The sequence below is a fragment of the Urocitellus parryii genome, chromosome 4, assembly GCF_045843805.1.
Source record: "Urocitellus parryii isolate mUroPar1 chromosome 4, mUroPar1.hap1, whole genome shotgun sequence".
Classification (NCBI taxonomy): domain Eukaryota; kingdom Metazoa; phylum Chordata; class Mammalia; order Rodentia; family Sciuridae; genus Urocitellus; species Urocitellus parryii.
Window position 1 is genome coordinate 100,241,020 of NC_135534.1, and position 21,038 is coordinate 100,262,057.

General features: G+C 48.4%; 1 protein-coding gene across 11 annotated transcripts in view; it reads left to right on the plus strand.

Annotated features, from left to right (window-relative positions):
- Ncam1 (neural cell adhesion molecule 1) overlaps positions 1-16,261 on the plus strand; it is a 290,431-nt gene extending 274,170 nt beyond the window's left edge. For 6 of the 11 annotated variants that reach the window (XM_026392533.2, XM_077796923.1, XM_077796925.1 and 3 more), the window contains 2 exons: positions 2,352-2,529; positions 4,981-5,938. In XM_026392533.2, coding sequence (XP_026248318.1) covers positions 2,352-2,529; positions 4,981-5,060 — 258 coding nt within the window. In that variant the 3' untranslated portion in view covers positions 5,061-5,938. Of the gene's footprint in view, positions 1-2,351; positions 2,530-4,980; positions 5,939-11,985; positions 12,194-13,191; positions 13,309-14,218; positions 15,032-16,131 lie in introns of those variants that run through there. The other 5 variants (XM_077796919.1, XM_026392527.2, XM_077796920.1 and 2 more) reach the window with 2 other exon arrangements.
- The last annotated feature ends 4,777 nt before the right edge of the window (positions 16,262-21,038 follow it).

Genomic DNA, 21,038 nt, shown 5'->3' on the forward strand with positions numbered 1-21,038 from the left:
TGGCTTCCTCTCTCTGTCGTGTGATCAGCCTCCGAGGTAGAAGTGACATTTGGGTCATTAGCTAGTTAGGCTTCTAGAGAGTTGGTCCAGCACAGAGCCTTCCAGGCACTCCTCTCAGCCAGTGGGCAGGCTGTCAATGCAGCCCTGCTTCCCACTTAATTTCTAAGTCATGCCGGGGTGATCTGATATAGTAGAGAAAAACTCAGTTGACTTTTTAAGACCCAGCCCAGAGGGATCACAGAATGAGAGGTCTCTATGCTTCCTCAGGGCAGAGAAGGATGCCAGGACCAGGCAGGTCTTTGCACACTCCACTGGAAGCAGATGGACTGGTAGGATGAACTGCCTCTGGCCATTGTGAAGCTAATGTGGCCCAGTAGACAGAGCATGGGTTTTAGAGCCAGACAGGCAAGGCATCCGGTTCCCGCTTTACCACGTACCAGCATAAGACCTGACGAGGTCACCCAATCTTCCAAAACCTCCATTAGTTCACCTGTAAAATGGGGATAGAATAACTTACCAAGTTGTAAAGATTCACAATATTGTCTACAAAGAACCTGAAGTATGTGTGGTCCTTGGAAGCCTCTATAAATGGTAGCTACAGTTTCTGCTAAGATGCAGGCTCCAGCTAAAAGTTTCTCCCACAGGAGGCCACCTCCAGGGCCAGCCATCATAACTGTGTTAGAAAGACAACCAACCGGAGTAAAACTCCCGAGCTATTTTAGATTTCAGTAATGATAACCACCCTCTCCCTTTCACTTCAAAACTTATTGTTTGCTAAATATTATCATGTATTATTAATATGTATTATATAACATAATGTTTGCTTTATTGAATATTTGCTTTGTAGTCGGGTTGTCTCTTCTGTAATGATGTTTGCTGAGGAAGACAGAGAAAGAAGAGTACAGACAGACGGCTCAATTTTTTTGTTTTAAATGAAAACAGGACCCCGTAGTGGCAGACACAAAGCTAACTTACAGCACAGCCCAGGCATCCTGCTTAGGCACTAGGAAATCACAACTTTTTCTAGCATTTCCCCATAATAGTCTCAGGCCCTGGCATGGGCACTATCACATTCTTAAAGGTGTCTTTTTGACTGGTCCAAATGGTTTTGCCTGGTAAGACCTCTTTTGCTGTAAGATGACTCCCATCAGCCCTGGGCCTGTGGGGCTCTGGACCACCTTCCATTGTTGCCATGTTCTGCAGCCTGTCTTTCAGTAAGCATTTGTTAGACCTTCCTGTGTGTCCAGCATGTATCTCAGGGCACAGGCCTTGAGAAAGGGCCAGAGGTTGTGATCAGAACCACATGAAGATTTCTCAGAGGCCTCTGCATCTTTTCCCACAACTGTTTTGTTAAGGAGGCCCTTGCTTAACAATGGCTTTGGAAACTCCCATCCAGTGCAAATTCGTTGGCAAAGGTGAAGGCAATAACCAGAGAATGCTGGCTGAGAAAAAAAGACACACCCAGAATCCTAGCCTTCAAGCTTGTCATTTTGCCCTAGGCAATGCTGTGTGGGGCCCTCCTTGTGGGGTGTTCCTCATGGCCCCTCTGAGGATCTCTGGGTTAGGCCTGACAGCAGAACCTCATCCCTTCAGCTACAGTGCTGGAGACCAAGTCACATTATGTAGAATAAAGAATAATAATAATTCATTTCAATAGATGTATGCCAAGCTCCCTATTATGAAAGCACCCTACACAGCTTTGGGCCCAGAGGGATTTAGCTCCAACCTTGACTACAGAGTGACTTTGGGAATTTACCTACCCTCCCTCTCACATCCCCATCATCAGGTTTGGTAAGAGCCTGACAAAAACCTCCTGTAGACTTATTGTAGAGACACAATGAGAAAATGTGTAGACAGCCTATTTAGGTCAGTGCCTGGCACAAAGTGTGTGCTCAATAAATGAGTGTTGATAGTGAAATTGGAGTCTATGCAGTGCTCACAGGTCAGAAAGGTGAATCACACACCTGAGTGTGAACAGAATTCTGAAATAGGACAAGAAGCGTATTAATTTAACTACACTTCTAAAAAGCCCTCGTGTCTGTGTGCCCAGCATTCCAGAATGTAGACTGGACCAAAGGGGAATGTGCTTGAGCCCCTGCATGCCCGGAAGGTGTTGAGACAGTGAGGGTGTTGTCCCTGTGCACACTGGCATTTGCAGTGTTGACCTCCCCATCTGTGCATTTTTCAGGCTCACAAAGAACAAGGACCATGTTCTTTTATTGCTTCATGTTTTTGCAATTTGACACCTGTAGTTTTAGACTCCCTAAGTTTTGCCTTTTAGCAGATCTCACCAGCATTTGTATTAAAACTTTCTGGTGTCTGGTATCTTTCCTGCCGATTTCTCCCAGAAGATCTCCTCCGAGTGGAAACCAGAGATCAGGCTCCCGTCTGGTAGTGACCATGTCATGCTCAAGTCCCTGGACTGGAATGCTGAGTACGAGGTGTATGTGGTGGCTGAGAACCAGCAAGGGAAGTCCAAGGCAGCTCATTTTGTGTTCAAGACCTCGGCCCAGCCCACAGCCATCCCAGGTATGACTGCCTCCGCTTTCAAGTGGTTTTCCGCTTTGAATTAATGCACAAGTGCTGCTCCTCCTAATGCGCCTGAACAACCCTGACAACTTGCTTGCTTACAGCCATCCTCACGACTGGTTGCCCAGCCAAGCTTAGTTTTGCCTTGTACCTATCTGCGCAGTGGGTTGAGATGTACTGGACCCCCAGGAAGGCTTGGCCAAGCATCCTGGGGAAAAGGTCCTGTCTCATTCGGCCTTGAAGGACCGATGCTAACCAGTCCATGAACCCCTCAGATGGGAAATGCCCAGCTCCTGCCTTGCCTTGGATTCTGGTTGAGTAAGGATCCTTTATGAGACCTTATCTGCCATCTACCATTCCATAATAGAACACATAACTGTTTTATGCACTTTCTATATGATGCTGGCTTTCTCTGCATGACCATGGTCCAAATCTCTTCTCTATGGTGACCCCAAGAGAAGGAAGAGATGGTGCCCAGTTAGTGACAAATCCTATCTGCCAAGGGCCTCTCCCCTGAAATGGAAATTAAATTGAACCTCTTAAAATGGAACAAGTGGAGAAGACAGATGCTGGAAAGCACCATCCATGAAAGGCAGGCAGTCTGCTAGAGATTGTTTAGGTGGCAGACCTCCTAGGAGATGCAGATCTGTCTCTAGGGATCCAGGATGGACTCAAGTGTGGGAATAAAGTGAGAGTTCTGCTTTCTGGCCTAGCTACCTTGCCACTGATGACCAGTCCTCTCATTGGCCAAATCCCTCAAAGAAAAAGTTCTTCAGCTATCACTTTGCTTTTCCAGGCCAGACAAATGCCAACCATAGGCAGGAGAGGAGACATAGATCTTACAGCCGCAGGCTGTTGGAGGGGACCCCACATACTCTGCCATGTTCAGGTGTGGTAGGAAGACAGTCTTGGGCAGCCTCCATTATGCCTGTCCCATCTGTAGAGATTGCCAGTTCCTTGGCTCAGTTGTCGTGATTGCTCCTTCCAGGGGGAGACAGGCCACAAGGGGTGTGGGCTGCTTGAAATGCAGGGCTGGATGTGCAAAAGTGATATAGTCAGGCAGCAACAAAACAAGAGGTCGGTGAGTGATTCTGGATGGTTGCTTGTGTGTGAATGGGTATGTCTGGGAGACACGTGGGGCCTCCATCAAGTTGGCAGGTGAGTTTTAAGCTGTAGATCGAAGCGTGGACAGGAAGGCTCCCTGTCTCAGGCTGGGGGGGGGGGCGTGTCCCTACAGGTGCAAAAGTCAAGGCACTTGGTGAGGATTGTTCTCATTGCTGCTTATTAGGATGTCCAAATCTGGGTGGACTTGCTTTTCCTCGACCCTTCTTTCCTGTGTTATTTGGTCAGCAGGATGTGAGGTCCAGATCTGTTCTGTCTTTGCAATCACTTAGAAGGTGGGAGAATGTGAGGCTTGAGTAAATCCTTTGCAGCAAGACAGGTTCCTTAAGGCAGTTGTTCCCTGGGGTGATCTCCCATAAGCAGTCACTTAGGCAGGCTGTGTTCCCATGCTGGATACTACCAGCAACATCAACTTCTGGAATTTGGGAGTCAGACACAAAAATATTAGGGAGACCTTGTCCTCCAGAATCCTTGTGAATCATCCAAGTGCCCACTAAGCCGGAGAGGGTGGCTCACCTTATCCATGATGGCTGTGCAGGTCTACTGTGCAGGACTTAGAAGGAGGTGGCTCTGCTTGGTTGGAAGTTCCTGGACATTGTATTATTGTCCAAGAATAAAACCTCTTTGCATCACAAGACACATTTGTGGTTGAATGCTGTGGTCAGCAGGGTGGTGGAGGTGAGGTGCACAGGACTCTAACAGCAGCACAATGGTGGTGTTTGTGCAGTAGGAAGACAGGTCTGCTTCAGCGCTACCAAGGCAGCCCCCACCTCATGCACAGTTTGCTGATCTAGCGCAGACATCCAATGCATCTCTACCGCTTCAGGCAAAAGCACTAGCGACTAGAAGACCATACACTTGCTGGCTGCAACTGAGGCTTCACCTTAGTAAGAGGTAACACTGCCCTAATCAGACCCTGGGATTTCACTGTGGAGGCTCCTGTTCTCTCACTTTAATTTCATTTGCTCGCTGGCCCCTGACCTCCCCCAATTAACCCCGCTGTGCTGCTTCTGGCCTTGCTGAGCTTCTGACCTGGCCTGTGGTATTGATACCGCACTGAACTCTTCCCTAACCTTTGTCAGTTTAATTTACTAAGTTGAATTAACCTTGAATTCTTGTGTTTTCTATATTTGACCTAATTGTTTTTCTTTTTATCTATTTTTTTTCTCTGTTTCTGTCTCTGCCTTCTCTTTCCTTCTCTCCCCCTCCCTCCCCTTCCTGTGTCTGTCGTTACACTTGTCACCTTGGACATCACTGGGACATCCCCACTGCCACATTTATTTTTAAACAAACACGTTCTCTCTGGGGACCCATTGCTTAATACTGCAGCCACCTTGGGAGGCAATTCTGCATCCTACACCTTTGTCTCATTGCTTTTCTCTGCAGTGACTCTTCTTTTGCTCTGTTAGGAACTTGAACCCAAAAATTAAATTTGCTTAAAAGCCCAGTTCCTATGAAAGCGATGAGTGCCCCTTTGGAAGAACCTGTCAGGACTACCTTGGCCCCACCACGGCCACTGAGCTGAGAGAGCAGTTTGTGTGGAAGAGGAAGGCTTTGCAATTGGAAAAAAGCTTTACCTCCTGATGTTGGCCATTCACAAATACTTGTGCCACTTTATAAGGAGTTTTCCCCCCTTTTTAATGGCAGTAAAAAGAATCTGAGAGCTCTTTCTTTAAAGACTATTTTTTGAAAGAAGCATCAGGCTAGGTTCCCCCCGCAAAGTTCCTGCGTCTCTGCTACCTATTGCAATTTTTTTGTTCATACCTAAAATGTAGCAGAGGAAGAATTGGGGTTCTACAGCTCTCCTCAGATTGTCGAAATCACCACATGCCCCCTCTCATTCTAACTCTGTGCCCCTCCTGCGTCCTTCAATTAATAGCTGGCTTGGCTTGCATTTAAGTATTTAAGTGCCCCAGTTTAAAGAGCCAGATTTGGTGATTCACCTGAGCACTTTGCTGACATGATGGGCAAATTAACCCCCCTGTTGCCTATGAAGTGGAAAAAGCTGAATCGATTAGGATATTTTCTGGGGCTGATGAATGTTCTGGGAGGTACTTTGGTCCTGGTATTATAACCAGTATCTTCTGCAGTTTCTGTGAACAGGGCCAAGACACAATGTGCCCAACACATGCTGGCTTTGAAAGGTGCTTGTCTCCCAGCAGGGGTCATTCTCCTGTTGCTTAGCAGCATATCGCAGATCAGCACAGACCTCTGTGTCTTGGGGGTTGTGGTCTAGCTGTGACCCACATTGTTACCATAATCACCTGTACACTAGGCAGGTTGGAAGCTTCCACTGTGAACCAGGCCCAACTCCCGCCTTCACTGTTATACTCAGAAGTGCAAAAGGGGTGGAACAGGCCACTCCCAGACCACTCAGCCCCACTAAAGTGTCACTAAATCAGGGATGGCTCAGCCTGTCAGCTCTACCAGAATGCCCTAGCTTCCCTATTGGTCAACTGATTCAGTGACACTTTTAAAACCCTCATGAAAAGCCAGGTGCTCCTGTCTGCTGTTGGGGAGTTCACCCGGGAGAAGAGGTGGGTGTTTTTTCTGAGGTTGGACATTTGGAGATGCAGGTCTGAATCCCACCCAGTAGTGTGAGCTTGTATGCTCGGAGGTGGACTTTCTACCAAATAAAGACTCCCTCCCCACTTGTGGTCACCCATCATTCTACCTATCTCATCTCTGAACATCTCCACAGAAGTTTGATTTTTGTTCTTTTTGGTTCTTTTATTTTTTTTTTCAGTTGTGTTTTAATGTTCAAAGACTAGCCTTTCCCTTTGAGAATTCAAATAACCCTGAGCTATGGTCTGTGGGCAAAGCTATCTGTGTTGGCACCCACCAATGTCCCCAGTATTCAGTGTCAAAGCTCCACGTGGCTTAACTCAGGCAGGCAGCACCCTTGCCCAGCCACAAACCTCTCTCCTGGAGCCCAGACCCCTCTTCCCACCAGGCAGTGAAGCAGGATGGTTCTTGGGCACAGGGCAAAGCACTGGGGAGAGGAACATGGTACCCTAGGGCTGACATGAGACTCACAGGTCAGTTAGGGAGAGCTGTGGGGAGGGAGAAGAGATCCCCTCCGTAATTCTCCTGTTCTTCTGATCACCCTGGGTAGAAGTCACACATATTTACCCTATGGGGGCCAGGTCTGGGGTCAGACTCAGACTGGGTCCCAGGCCACCCAGAGGAAAGGGATAGCATTAGTATATCTGATATAACTCTAAATATCGAGAGGCCTGACTGTTCCTGTGCCCTCAGCACATCCCTCAGCTCATCCCAGGGCTGGACAACCCTCAGATAGAAAAACTTTGGTGTCTTGCAAACAGAGCTGTGGTTTATAATAGTTTGCCTTCAAAAGACAGAGATAGTGTGCATCCCTCCACCCACCCTAACACTTGAGTTCCCAGGGAAGGCTGCCACCCCCAGCCCTGCCAGGGATCCTTAAGAAAGCGGCCCTCAGAGAGCCCCACAGGAACGCACACTCCTGCTTTGCCCAGCCACCCTACCTTTGTGCCCTGCGTTAGTGCTGTCCACATGCCACATGACATGGGGTTTCTCTGCTCATTTTTGGAATATTTATACAGCAGGTTTGGATCACATTTTTTTTACTAATAAGAATGCTAACATTGTTGTGTAGATAATCAGCGAGGCCTTTATGAAGTTTACACCTTTGCATTATTAAAGGATATAACAGTTCATGTGAATTCTCCAGCGTGTTTCAATTTTATTTAATGTTGTGTGTCCAACAAAGTGTCAAAAGCCCTTTCCCTCCATCTCCCATGATAACTGATTACCTAAGAGACATTTAAATTGGACCTCACATTCATAGCCTGATCTCATGGAGCTGTAGCCAAAGGAGATTCTTTCCTCCCTCATGTGGAACACTGTTTTTCTCAGCTATCCTAAGAAACCCATTTCTGCCTTAGAATCCTCAGCAGGCAGAGGAGGGGAAAGTGCCTTTGCAGAACTTGGAAGGTGGTTGCTCTGAGGACAGAGGCACATTCTGAGTCATTAGATGCATAGCTCTGTAACAAGGTCTTCCAATTACACAGCAACCTTTACTCCTAACAGAGGCTACAAAGGGATCTTGAGATAGAAATGAAAGAAGGTCCTCTTTGGCCAACTATGTTCTGTTTGTTATCATCCTTCGATACCTCTCAAAGGCCCCTGAGACCAGCCATCTGTGTAACAAGTTCCAAGAAGGAGCAAGCAGACATGTGGGGTTTTATGAGTGAATCAGACTCCAGCTCAATTGTTCTGAGAATCTGACAGTCATGTGGAGGGTTAAGGGACAAAGAGGGAACTTCTACACCCATATCTCATGGCACAATGACTCTGGCTCACCTGGGCAGCTGTAAGGCATGAGACACCCATGTTCCCAATTTAAGGCACAAGAAAGTAAGTGTCCGGGGTGGGGTTGTGGCTCAGTGGTAGAGCACTCGCCTAGCACGTGCAGGGCACTGGGTTCGATCCTCAGCACCAAATAAAAATAAAATAAAGGTATTGTGTGCAACTAAAACAAAATATTTAAAAAAGAAAGAAAGAACGTAAGTGTCTATGGGCCTCTGTCTTGGCGCAAGTGAGTTCCCACTTACGTACCACCCTCTCCCAAACCAGGAACCACAGAAGACAGACAGCCCCAGCCTTGCAGTCTCACTGCCCAGGCTGTGAGGAGGCTGCTTCCAAGAAGCTGTCTTAGCATGCAGGGACACAGGCCAGTTAGTCAAGGAGGTCAGGGGACAATGGTGGCAAAGATAGACACCCAAAGGTTTTTTACTTTTCCTTTCATGAAATGTTACATATGAGATGCAGGAGATGACACTTGTCCCTCTAGCTTTCCTGAACTGAAAAATCCTGTGACATCCACCAAGAGGGAATGAGTTCTGGCTTGCCTCGAATATCCTTTCATCCGTCCTGTGGCCTATCCCTTATTGTAAATGAGGCCAGCAGTCTCTCTTCAACCTGAGGAGCACCTCACTTGCTCTAGAAGTCTTAGTTCTTAGCAGTGGTGGCCTGAAAGGACTCCTTGGTTTTAGGGACAAGTCTTCTTTTTCTCCATCTATCCAGTACATCAGGCCACCTCTGTTTTGTCAAAACAACAGGGCAAGCAGCCCATCTCCTACTTGATGATGGATCATAGGATCAGCTTTAATTCGGTATGATTCAGGGAAAGGAAGACCTGAGGCTATCCCCAGTGATTCTGATTTCAAAGACTTAAGGAGCCCCAGCTTCTCAGTTTTTAACAAGAACCCCCAGGAATTCCACTGCAGGTGGAGAATCATTGAGTTAAAAGGTGTTTATTTTTCATGGAAAAATAAAATCACAAGGGTCAATGATCACAGATGGGATTTTATTGAGCATTTTAGCCTTCCAGAAAAAAGTCCTCTGTGGACATTATGGAGAGTAGCATGAGGGAACCTGTACCATGTGCTGGGCACTGTAGAACATCTGACCTGGAATGACAGGCTCTGGTGGTTGAAGAGGACTTGCAGACATCCTCTATCCAGGAACCTCATCCACACCATTACAACATCCCTGCCAAGAGATTGTCTCGCCTCTGCTTGAAAGCCTCCAGCCACAGGGCACTCCCCTACCAAGGCAGCTCTCACTGTGTTGGACTAGCTATTTCACGTGGAACTGCGATCCAGCCCACCCCCATATTTAATATCACTGGTGCCATACCAAGAAAGGCCATCTTTCCCTTCTCATGACAAAGCTTTATTATTTGGAAGCAGTGTTCTCATCTCCAGGTCAAACGCTCGCTAGTTCACGTGACAAATATGTTGTGCAGGGAACATTTTCTGTGAGTCAGGGTCATCCCAGGTGCTGGGGAAACAGAAGAGAGAGAGAAGGCATCTGTTAGGTTTTTTGAGAAGCGTTAGCCAATGATAATGAAAATGTAAATGAATAGAAAAAGGCAAGGAGACTAGGACAGGGTGATGTGATAGGCCCTGAGTACAGGAGCCTCGCTAGGTAAAAAAAATCAGGTGAGCCCTTTCTGAGAAGGCGACCTGAGGCCTAAGGCCAGCAGCACAATTAGGGTCTATTAGGCCGGGAGAAGGCTTTGAATTTTATATCAAATGAAAGGAGAGACTACTGCCCTTTTGTTTATTCCATAGTGCAGAGTCTTTTTGCTAAACCCTCCCCCCAACACCTCTCTCAAATGTGCTCAGAATCAGTGCAGCCAACAGCTGGAGCTGATGAACCCAGAGCAGAAGCTGCCCAGCTGCTGCCCTGTCCTGCACACAGAGCAGCTTTTCAGTAAGATGTAAGCAGTCTCAGAGGACAATATTTATAAACCTCAGAACATAGAATTAATGCTATTGAGTCAAAAAATACAGACATAGCCTCTCACATCAAAAAAAAAAAAAAATACTTACAACTCCTCCTTCAGGAAATGGGCACTTGCTACCTATCGGGTGTTGCTTCCAGGATGTTGCAGTGGCTTCAAGCCCAGTGTCATGGAATAGAGAGAAAACTCCTGGCTATAGTGACTTCCCCAACAGCTTGGGATGCTAAGGAACAGGAAGGCCTGCATCTTTCTTTGCTTTGGTGGTAGAATGTAGATACATGGGGAAGTAGAGAGATGGTTTTGTTCTCATTCAACCCATCAGAAGTGCCTCTGCATTAGCTGACTGCTGAGAAAATGACCCACTCTAGCTGACAGCTGGGGCCAGCAGCTAATTTCCTGCTGCCAAAGCCCAGACATAGGTAGCCAGAATCTTGCTACTCTTGGGCCTTCCTGGGAAATGGGATGAAATCCTCAGGGCAGTGTTGGAAGGGATCAGCCAGAGAGCCAAGGAGGAAAGCCTGGGAAGCAAGCCAATGTCCCAAGGGGGCCAAAAACATTTGCAAGCAAGAGATTGTCCTTCAGCTCAGGTCCCATGTAGAATAGGTTGTGAGTGGTCCTCTGGCATGCTGGGCTGGTAGCAGAGTGGCACTGCTGTTGGGGAAGCACTTCAGCGCCTGGGTAAGGACCGGTAGAACAGACAGAATAATTCCTCCCAGAACACAGGCTGCATGAGAAAAGAAGATTGGGGCCCATCTACGAGTTACATATCCTCCCATTAACCGGCATGGTATATGATTGGCAGGCTACTGTGCCTAACCTGACACCTAATAAAAATGAATCAGGAGTGCCCATATTTCAGTTTAGGGTCATTATTTCTACACTGACTTATAGGCAGAGCTCTTTGTGAGTTCTTGCTTTCCACATCCCCACTGCCTCCCAGACACTGACCGGAACCACCAAGAGGTCAGTAGTTCCATCCAAAGCAACTAACATCAGTCACGGCCATGCAAGGAACAGAGTATGGGGGCTTTTGTGATAGCATCAATGGGCCCAGGGGACCGTAGACGAACACCAGGGAGCTAGACAGAGGGGCTGAGTCTTTCAGAGTGAGTCCAGCCAGAAATGGAACCAGGGTCCAGGTGCTGCTGGGATGTGAGAATGTGTCCATCTGTGGGTGTCTGTCCTGCATGTGAGCGTGCCTGGGCGTGTGAGTGTGCAGCTCTGGGTGAGCCTGCTGATTTTCCTGAAGTCTGATCCAAGCATGCCAGGCTCCCAGATGGTGAGTATTCCCAGACCCTTCACTTTAAAAAAAAAAAAAAAAAAACAGGCCTGGGGAGTCCTCCATGCCTCCAGAGTCACATGAGCTCCATTTGTCCTCCTGGGATACAGAACAAGAGGGTGAACCATGAGCCCAGTGTACTACAGGGTTGGGCTCTTTGGAGTTATTCCTAAAGGGGGGAGGGAGTGTATCCACATGCCATTGGGCCTGAACCACCCCCTTCACCAGCCCCATGGAAGCCCAGGGAACCCTGACCCTCACTATTCCCAGAGCCACAGCCCATCCTGAAACCCGCAGTCACTCTCTGCCTACAGTGCAAAGCCTTTTGCCGTGGTCCAGAGGGGACACACAGCAGTGCCCTCCACCATGTCTTTATCCAGGGTCCTCAGACACTGCCTGGCTGGGCTCTGTCTGCTCCCAGGACTCACTAGGAGGCCAGCTGTGCATGGGTACAGGGGAGGCTCAGAAGTCAAGGGCTGGATTGGAGATTCATCTTCAGGCCCCACTCTCATCTTGACTTGAAGGAGCTCCACGCTCCTGTCCCCTTGATAAGATGGAGCTATCATCCCTCCCTCTGGAAGACAGAGACAGCCTGTGGCCTCAATACCAGGGTATAGAAGGGCCCCAAGGAAGGAGTCACTCTGGGCGTGAATGCCACGGCTTGGAACTCTAAGCCCTACCCGACCCCCAGGGGCTGTTGCTTGTAGGGTCAGCGGGCTCCATCTCAGTCTGTTAACCACCGGCCGTCTTTCTCCCACTTAAGCCAATGGCAGCCCCACCTCAGGACTGAGCACCGGGGCCATCGTGGGCATCCTCATTGTCATCTTCGTGCTGCTCCTGGTGGTCGTGGACATCACCTGCTACTTCCTGAACAAGTGTGGCCTGCTTATGTGCATCGCCGTCAATCTGTGTGGAAAAGCTGGGCCTGGAGCCAAGGGCAAGGACATGGAGGAGGGCAAGGCGGCCTTCTCGTGAGTGCAGACCTGCCGCCCTGCCAAGGTCTGGGATCTGCCCTAGCCCAGGAGCCCAGCAGTGGTGCCACCCCCAAGCCATCCGCTGGTCCCTGTAGTGACCTCTCCCTCAGCTTCACCTTCTCCACTTGGAAACACTGCGGGGCAAAAACACTTGGGTCAGGCTTGGGAGCCATCTTTTTGAAAAGCAGACTCTTGGGCCCAACCCACATCTAGCATATTAGAATCTCATGAAAGTTAGGAAATCCCTGAGATACTCCAAGCAGGGGCCTTGTCAGAGCAAAGGTCCTGGAAAGGAGCTATGGCAGAGGGATCAGCACCTGGGGACACACTCACCTTGCTCCCATTCATTCATTTATTCATCACTAAGCAAATATTTACCAAGCAGCTAGTTCAAGGCACTGTTCCCAGGCTCTAGGTTACAACAGGGTATGAAACAGATAAAATTTCTATCCTCATTTAGCTGATGATCCAGATAGCGTTCCTCCAACAGCATCTGTGCAGAAACAGATACTGAGCCAGTTATCGAGAACATTTGAAGATGGTCACCCAGTGGGGCACAGCTTGGGCAGGCTAAGAAAGGATGGAGCAAGAAAATAATTTCTTTAATCCCATTTCATGCCAGGCACCATATACATGTGTACACATGTGCACATACATCTACCTACTTACAAGTGTATCCATATGTGTATATGTGTGTCTGTTTGAGCACTTATCTACAAGATGTGCTAAACACATCACATGCATTATCACATTTAATTTTCAAAACTAGATGAAGTACATGTGATTATTTGCCCCAAGTTACTGGGTGATTACATCAGATACTGAAGGTCCCACAGCTATCAAGGGTCAGGCTGAGACACAGATGCTTGTATCTGGCTCTAGATGCCCACCTGGCCAGCTTGGACTAGGTAGGCCTAGGTACCCTGAGTCATAGCTGCTTTCCTTGGGCATACCCACAATGGCCCCTGATCTCACCAGCTGAACTCTGTCCACAGGAAAGATGAATCTAAGGAGCCCATCGTGGAGGTTCGAACTGAGGAGGAACGGACCCCAAACCATGACGGAGGGAAACACACAGAACCCAATGAGACCACGCCGCTGACAGAGCCCGAGTATGTGGGCAGAGAGGGGCTGACACCTCCTAAGTAGAGTGCACAACCCACCTCGCCACCCTACCCCCACTTGCCATGCTTCCCACTCAGTTCCCAGCCCAACATGGCAGGCCAAGGTTTTGAAGCCCTTGGCCAGAAGACCTACTTGGCTAGGAAATGCCTGGTCCCTCCCACTTTCATCAGAGGGCATTCTTGGTTCTATTTGGGGTGACTGGGTGCCCTTACAGAACCCCTTGTGCCACAGAAGTTGGGGACCTACCTGGTAAAGTTTCCTGGCCCTCGTCCACTCCGAAGCCTCAGGATCCTCCAGAGGCCCTGATCAGCTGTGCCTGCCTGTCCACCTGCCTGCCTATCAACCATCTTAAGGGTTTAAGGGAACAGAGTTTCACAGGTCCATAAAATCCATGGCTGGAAGAACCCACGGCTCTTAGGAGCCATTGGAACACTTGTCATCTGCTTATTCCTGACTTTCCCCATCACTGGCCTGGGAAGCCCTGCAGGATAGCGGGGCCATGGTGCTCTGGGGCCCTGGAAGCCGATAGCAGGGAGACACTGCACTGAAGCTGCCTCTCCTGAAGTGGAAATCTAGGGCAGACATGAGAAAGCCCCAGACAGGCCTGTAGGTGACCGGAGCCCTGCGCAGAGAGCTGGAGGGCCATCAGCAGGGAGGAAAGGCTAGCAGGTCCCTTTGAGACTGCCATGTTCTTTGTCGTCTCCTGTGTCCTCTGATGCCCGCCTGGGCTGTACTTCCTCTCAGCGTGCTCGTTTCTCTGTGGGCCTTTGTTCCTGCCCGTGCGTGACTGCATGCCTACCCATGGCCCCTCTCCTTGGCTTCAGCCCTCCTGCCCAGCTTCTCTGTCACGTCTCAGCTTCATTGTCTATTCTCTTCTACTTTCTGTCCTTCCCACAGGCTGCCTGCCGACACCACAGCCACTGTCGAGGACATGCTGCCTTCTGTCACCACTGTCACCACTAACTCTGACACTATCACCGAAACCTTTGCCACTGCTCAGAACAGCCCCACCAGTGAGACCACCACCCTGACCTCCAGTATTGCCCCGCCGGCCACGGCCGCGCCGGACTCAAATTCTGTGCCCGCTGGGCAGGCCACCCCTTCCAAGGGGCCCAGCGTTGCTGCCTCCTCCCCGACCCCAGCTTCAGCCCCTAAGGTTGCGCCCCTTGTTGACCTGAGTGATACCCCGACCTCAGCTCCTGCCAGCAATTTGTCTTCTAGTGTCCTGGCCAATCAAGGAGCTGTCCTCAGCCCAAGCACCCCAGCCAGTGTGGGGGAGGCCTCCAAGGCCCCTGCGGCCAGCAAGCCGACCCCCGCACCAACCCCCACCCCTGCTGGAGCAGCCAGTCCCCTAGCAGCAGCCGCTGCCCCTGCCACAGAAGCCCCCCAGGCCAAGCAGGAGGCTCCCAGCACCAAAGGCCCGGACCCGGAGCCCACCCAGCCCGGCGCTGCGAAGAGCCCACCTGAGGCAGCCACAGCCCCCGCTAGCCCGAAGAGCGAGGCTGCCTCCGTCAGCGCCACAAACCCTTCCCAGGGCGAGGACTTTAAAATGGACGAAGGGAACTTCAAGACCCCAGATATTGACCTTGCAAAGGATGTTTTTGCAGCCCTGGGCTCTCCTGCTCCCGCCGCTGGGGCCAGTGGACAAGCCCCTGAGCTTGCTCCTTCCACTGCAGACAGCTCTGTTTCGCCTGCACCAGCAAAGACCGAGTACGGCCTCTCTCTGTCTGCTGTCGTCAGGTTGTGTCCTGTGGTGGTGTGCGTTTGTGCTGTGCTGTGTCCTCCTTGTTAGATGTGTCCTCAGCCTCACCCAGGGCTTCTCGCAGCCAACTGTCAACCAAGGGGCTGGGATGAGGCAGTAACAGGGGCAGGCAGCAGGGCTCCCTGAACGGAGCAGCTTCCTGCTCTCTAATTAGGCCATGTTAATTATGTTTTATCCTTATCATCCTAGCAGTGCTTCTGTTTTCCCTGGGGGTGCTTTGCAGTGGGCCACTGATGAGCACAGCTTGGGAAGGTGCTAGGAGGCCAAGGTGCCCTTATCTGCCACCCCAGGGCCCAGTCAGTGTCACCCAGAACGAGGCTAAGTCCCCCCCCCCTCCGAAAGGCACCATTATGCAAAAAGAAGAAAGTAGCCCCCCAAGGCTGATGCACAGGGAGAATGCTGTCAGCAGCTTCATCACACACTGGCTGAGCTGCCCACCCCCCACCACCATTCACTGCTGCCCTTAGAGTGTCTGGAAAGACTAGAAACTCCCGAATACCAAATGCCTCTGTAACAGTATTTTCTCACCCAACCCAGGTCACCATACAGGTATCATCCTTAAACAGCACGGAGTGGGGGTAGGGGAGGGAGAAGCCAAAGAGGTGGTGGCGGAGGTGGGTGGGGGGCAGAGGAGGACCTGGAAACAGTATTGGGAACCCAGCACAGCACACATTACTTAGAGCAAGCTGAGGGGCTCCAAGCAGCTTGTCAAGGTGAAGAAGAGGATGCCTTAACCACCCTCTTCCCCTGCCCCAGGTCAAAAAGCCCCAACATCAAGGTAGGCTGCTCTGGCAGGAAGGACTCGGGCTTCTGAGCTTAGGCTGCACATTAGAATCACCTGGGGTACTTTCGGAAGTCACTGTGTCCAGGATTTTCGGGGACACGGCCCAGGCATCAGTGATTCTTAGAGCTCCCAAGTCATTCCAACATGCCTCCAGGGTTGGAGACCAAGGGCTAGAACTGCCCCCCACCAACCAGGGCCTGGCAGAAGGGGGGAGATGTCTGCAAACCAGGGTCTCAGCCTTGCTGTTTTCCTGATTCTCTGCAGGAAGGGCCCTGTAGAAGCAAAGTCGGAGTCCCAGGAGTCAGAAACAAAGCCAGCGCCAGCCGAAGTCAAGACGGTCCCCAACGACGCCACACAAACAAAGGAGAATGAGAGCAAAGCATGATGGGTGATGAGCAACGAGCAGAAATCAAAATAAAAAGTGACACAGCAGCTTCACCAGAGCATTTCCAATACCACACACACGCGCGCGCACACACACACACACACACAGTCTCATTCCTCTAGTGTCTTTTGCCTTTAAAAAAAAAAACTAAACAGATAAACATGGGATCTCCTTTTTGTAGGTTTATAGAAAGGGCTCCTTTGTTGCACACTCACTTGTAAGAAAATGAGACAAAAAGGTTAAACCCACAGCCAAACTAGGACACTCCGTTCCCTGAAACCATTTAAAAATCAAACAAAAGGACCCCAAATTAAGAATCTAGGAAGCTAAGGGAAAAAAAAAAAAATCTAGGTTCAGAAAGACCACACTTGGTGTTACCGATTGGCACAGACCAGTTTCAGAGAAATACTTTCAGGCACTAAGACTAACCGAATGAACAAAGTCCACAGTTTATTTTTATACTTTCAGTCGAGTTCGAACTCTGTAAAACCTCATAAATAAGTTATCATTTCTGTTCACTTTGTATTTGTTCAGTATGCAAAGTGTGTCACCTTTCTAGCTGAATTCAGTTCCCACGTAGACTCTTGTTTTGTAGGAAGAATGCCAAATTGCAGCTTCTGGGGGTAGATCTCAATTTGCAGTATTCGGACTTCTTTTGCTTTCTTTTCCTTTGGCTGTTGTTTTGTTGTTTGTGTTGGTTTCCTCCCTTCCTTTCTGCCAACTTTGTTTTCCAGTGTTTACAGGTTGACAAATGTTTGACTTCGGTTGTGTTTAAATGTCCATGTAAAATAGCTGCTTTTTTGTTGTTGTTGTTTTTGTTTTTCTCTTCTTTTTTTAGAGTAACAAATACCGCCTAGAGGTAGGTAGGATCCTCGTGGGCTTGCTTTAGCACAGGGTGACTTTACAAAAGATGATTGTTTACAGTGGTTCTACCCCCTTTTCTGATTTGCAGTTTTTGCCTGTGTTCAGCTCAGGTGAAAATCCATCTCATTGGAATGGTTTTGCCTTTCTATTTTCAGTTCTTTTTGTGTTTTCTTTGGGGGTTAGACCACTTTCTGATTAGCTGCCACCTGCCTGTATCTGTGACAAAGGATCTGCCTCCCAGGTGTTCTCGCCCTTCCTTTTGAAGGACTCCTTAGGCTTTGTTGAATGAAGCAGAGAAGATTGTATAGTTGGGGCTGGTCTTGGTGAACACACATTTATACCCCAAACATCCCCTTTTTGTAGAAAGCCAAATAAAATATATACATCCCATTTCCTTTTGAGCCCAGAATCTAGATTTGAGCGGAAGAGCATGTGTGCTTCAGGGAATTAGTGTCTTTTTTTGGAAATCTGTTGAAGTCAAGTAACATCGGCCTTCTGTTCATTTTAGGCAGCATTTGTAGAAACAAAGAAAAAAAAAACTACTGTCTGGAGTCATAACACAACTTTCCTGGATTGGAAACCAAGTGGGGGAAAAATACAGAAACTTTAAGGGGGATGGGAGGGGGGAGAAGGGAAAAGCCAGCCCTTTGTATAGAAATTTTGCTTTTGTTTCTCATTCTACTTTAGAACTGCAAGCTTGTGCACTGTGGATGCGTGAATATTTTAGTGTGAAACGTGTTTTTGTCATAGTATTGAAATAAAACTTCAACATAGTTTGGTTGTGGAAGGTATAGCAGATAGTTCAGAAAAACATTCAGGAAACAAAAAATAACTCTTAAAAGGAATCGAAGCCTTTAAACAAAGAAAATAAAATAAAGATGATGATGATGATGGTCATGAAGAGGATGCTAAGTCAACAGAAATTGGTCCTCTTCCGGCATGCGTTCCTTTCCCAAGGTACAAGCAGCGTGAGGCCCGGGGTGGCAAGGCTGCCTCTGCGTCCGCTCTGTGGGCCACTCCCCCCAAGGTTCTGACACTTCTGCAGTCTGATCAGTGGCAATGCTAGATTATAATTTCAAACTGTGAAAAATAATGGTCTTGTCATTTGCTAAATGTGGGGTTATTTTGCATTTTCTCAGCTCCTAGGGATGGAAATGGAGGATCCCAGAATACACAGTCCTGGCCCCTTTGATTCTAGGGTCTGCACAGATCTAGAGTTCAAATGCACAGGCCCTCAGGACCAAGTAGCATGAAGACAGCTCTTAGCGTGCACTGGGCAGAATGGGAGAGGTGGGCGCCTGAGGCAGGGAGGGCCTGGTGGGGAAGGGCCAGCTCTTCGGTCTCCAGGCTGTTCAGTAGAATCGATTCCTTATCTTGTGATTTTAATGCCTTGACCTCCTAGGTCCAGGCCATGTGATACTTCCTGGAGACCCGGAGACACCATGTATTTCACTCTAAGTGGGTGTGGTTAGGCAAACTAATTTGGTTCTGTTGGTGAGGAAGAGACAGAAGTACAGTCAGCCCTCAGATAACCTGGCCCAGGGCAGCTGACCCCCCCCCCCCAGAACCCTGGCCCACCACGAGCTGGAACCCAAGACTGCCCACACTTCCGTCTGCCGCTCTTGCTTTTACACATATGTTTGTCTCCGCATGCGTGAGCCTTCCTTATCTTTTTCTTTTCTTTTTTTATTTTTAAAGAGCAATGCTTCCTCTAAAATCAAAGAGGGAGTCACTTTATTTTCAAGATCTTCTATCTTTTATGTTAAGAGATAAAAGCTTATAATTTTGCTTTTTTAATTTTTGGAAGGAGGGATCAACTCCACCAGTTTCCGTGTCGATGTGTCTATATGTGTATGTGCCATACATATGTATTCACATGAAGACCGGCTTGGCCAAGTTCTGCGGGAGGCACTCAGGTGCCACGAACAGGTCTCCAATCCTGAAGGGCCGCGGTGTATATAGCGCAGCTTTTGACGTGGAACTCTATTTTCACACTTTTCTATGGAACCTCCCACATCCCAGGTTTTCATCCTAGGCTGTCTGTCTGGATGGCGGTTTTCAAACCTCCATTAACATCCCTACCCAGCATTCTGTACTTCGGGGGCCTTCTCTCTTGTTATAAAACTTTTTACCAAGTGAAACATCAGCACCACCTTTGTTTCCATTCTCACTGGTGTAAATACTGAGTACTAACTGAGAATTTTGACTTTGCATTCTGTCAGAATACTTGTGTTCAATAAAAATTGAAAGAAAAAAAAAGCAGTTATGGTCTAACTGAGCTTTCTTTTGACAAAATGAGAGTTTCTATAAGTCAAATGTAGACATGTCGGTGCGGGGGGTGGCTTTGGTTGTTTTTTTGTTTTGTTTTCTGTTTTGAGCCCTGTGAGCAAGGTCAAGTTGACCCCAATGTGTTGAGCTTATGTTGCCTGAAGGATGGTGTTTTGTTTTGTTTTTCTCACAGGTGAATAGAGGACTCCTGGTTTAGAAGGGCCAGACATTAGATTCAGAAAGAAGTGTTTAAATCATGGTTCTACCACTTCCTGATTGAACTTGGAAGAGTTACCTAATTTCTCTGAGACTCCATTTTCTCTTTAATAGACAGGAAGTGCCTCTAGAACAGACTTGGTTAGGTACTAGTTGATAGACAAGACAATATTACAAAGGCCTAGGGTAGTGCTTTCTTGGCTCATAGCAGCTACTCAGTAAATGGGAGTAAGTACTGTTGGTATCCCAGGCATGTAATATCATCAAACCAATACCTGAGCTTTGAGATCACAACAGTGAAGCAGATGCAGGAGATGTATTCTAGAATAAGCCATCCCTCCCTCCTATTGCTTCGCTGTGCCCATCAGCATTTAGAGCCATAACTCAGCCCCTAGAGTTTATCAAAGTCTCTGAACTAAACAAAGAGGGAAGAAAACTGTGTGGGCGCATCATTCTATATATGCTGTTGTCTGGCTGTGTTTGGAAGAAACAATCACTGTAGTTAGAATTATTTATTAAGTGATGGAGTTGGGATTTCCTGGAGGTGACCTCACTGAGGAGCCAGGACTAGCAATGCTCCCAGGGCGCCAAAATGTAAACAGGTGCCCACTCTCAGGACTGACTTTGCATGTACATGAATCCGAGAATGATGCCTCCTTCATCTTATGTCCCAGGTGCCTCCCTCCCCTATTCTAATGACACAGAGCTATATGCATCTATGGGATTTCCTTTTCCACCAAGTTCCAGGTGCACATATCAGGGTGTGAGGGGTGGTGAGAAACAAAAACATTGCTTATCAAAAGTTGGACAAAACATGAAATGATGACCTCTCCATCCTTGCATCCATGAGGGCTTGCTTCCAGAACTTTCCTCCTCCAGGTTAGTTTCCTCCCTGATCAACTCAGTATGTATTAAGCATCTGTGAAGTGCTTGGGATACAGCAGTGAGCAAAAAAGCTCTCTGGTGGAAGCTACATTTAAACACAGGAGTGAGGCAGATGATAAATACACAGACACCTAACATGTTGTGGTAGTCATTAGGACTGTTCACAAATACTCCTGCTCTCCTTTTCCTCCATCCAGGCACATAGTAGAATTGCACTTCTCTACTCATTTAAAGGCAGGCATGACTATGTGACTTAATAAGCAGAAGTGATGTGAGTTACTTCCAGATAGAACCTTTGTTATGACCCTCTCCCCACCGACACAACAATCAGCAATGCTGAGTGCCATATCCTGGGCCCAAAGGAAGGGACGTGGACAGAAGACTCATGGTGGACATGAAGTGTACGTGAATGATAAATCCAGAGTTTTTGAGTGGTGGGCTGGTAAATGCTTGACGGCAAGCTCTCCAAGGGAAGAAGAGGGCAGCACAAACTTTATTGATAATAAAAGACGCAATTTACAAGTAATAAAATGCACAGTACTCTGTTGAAATT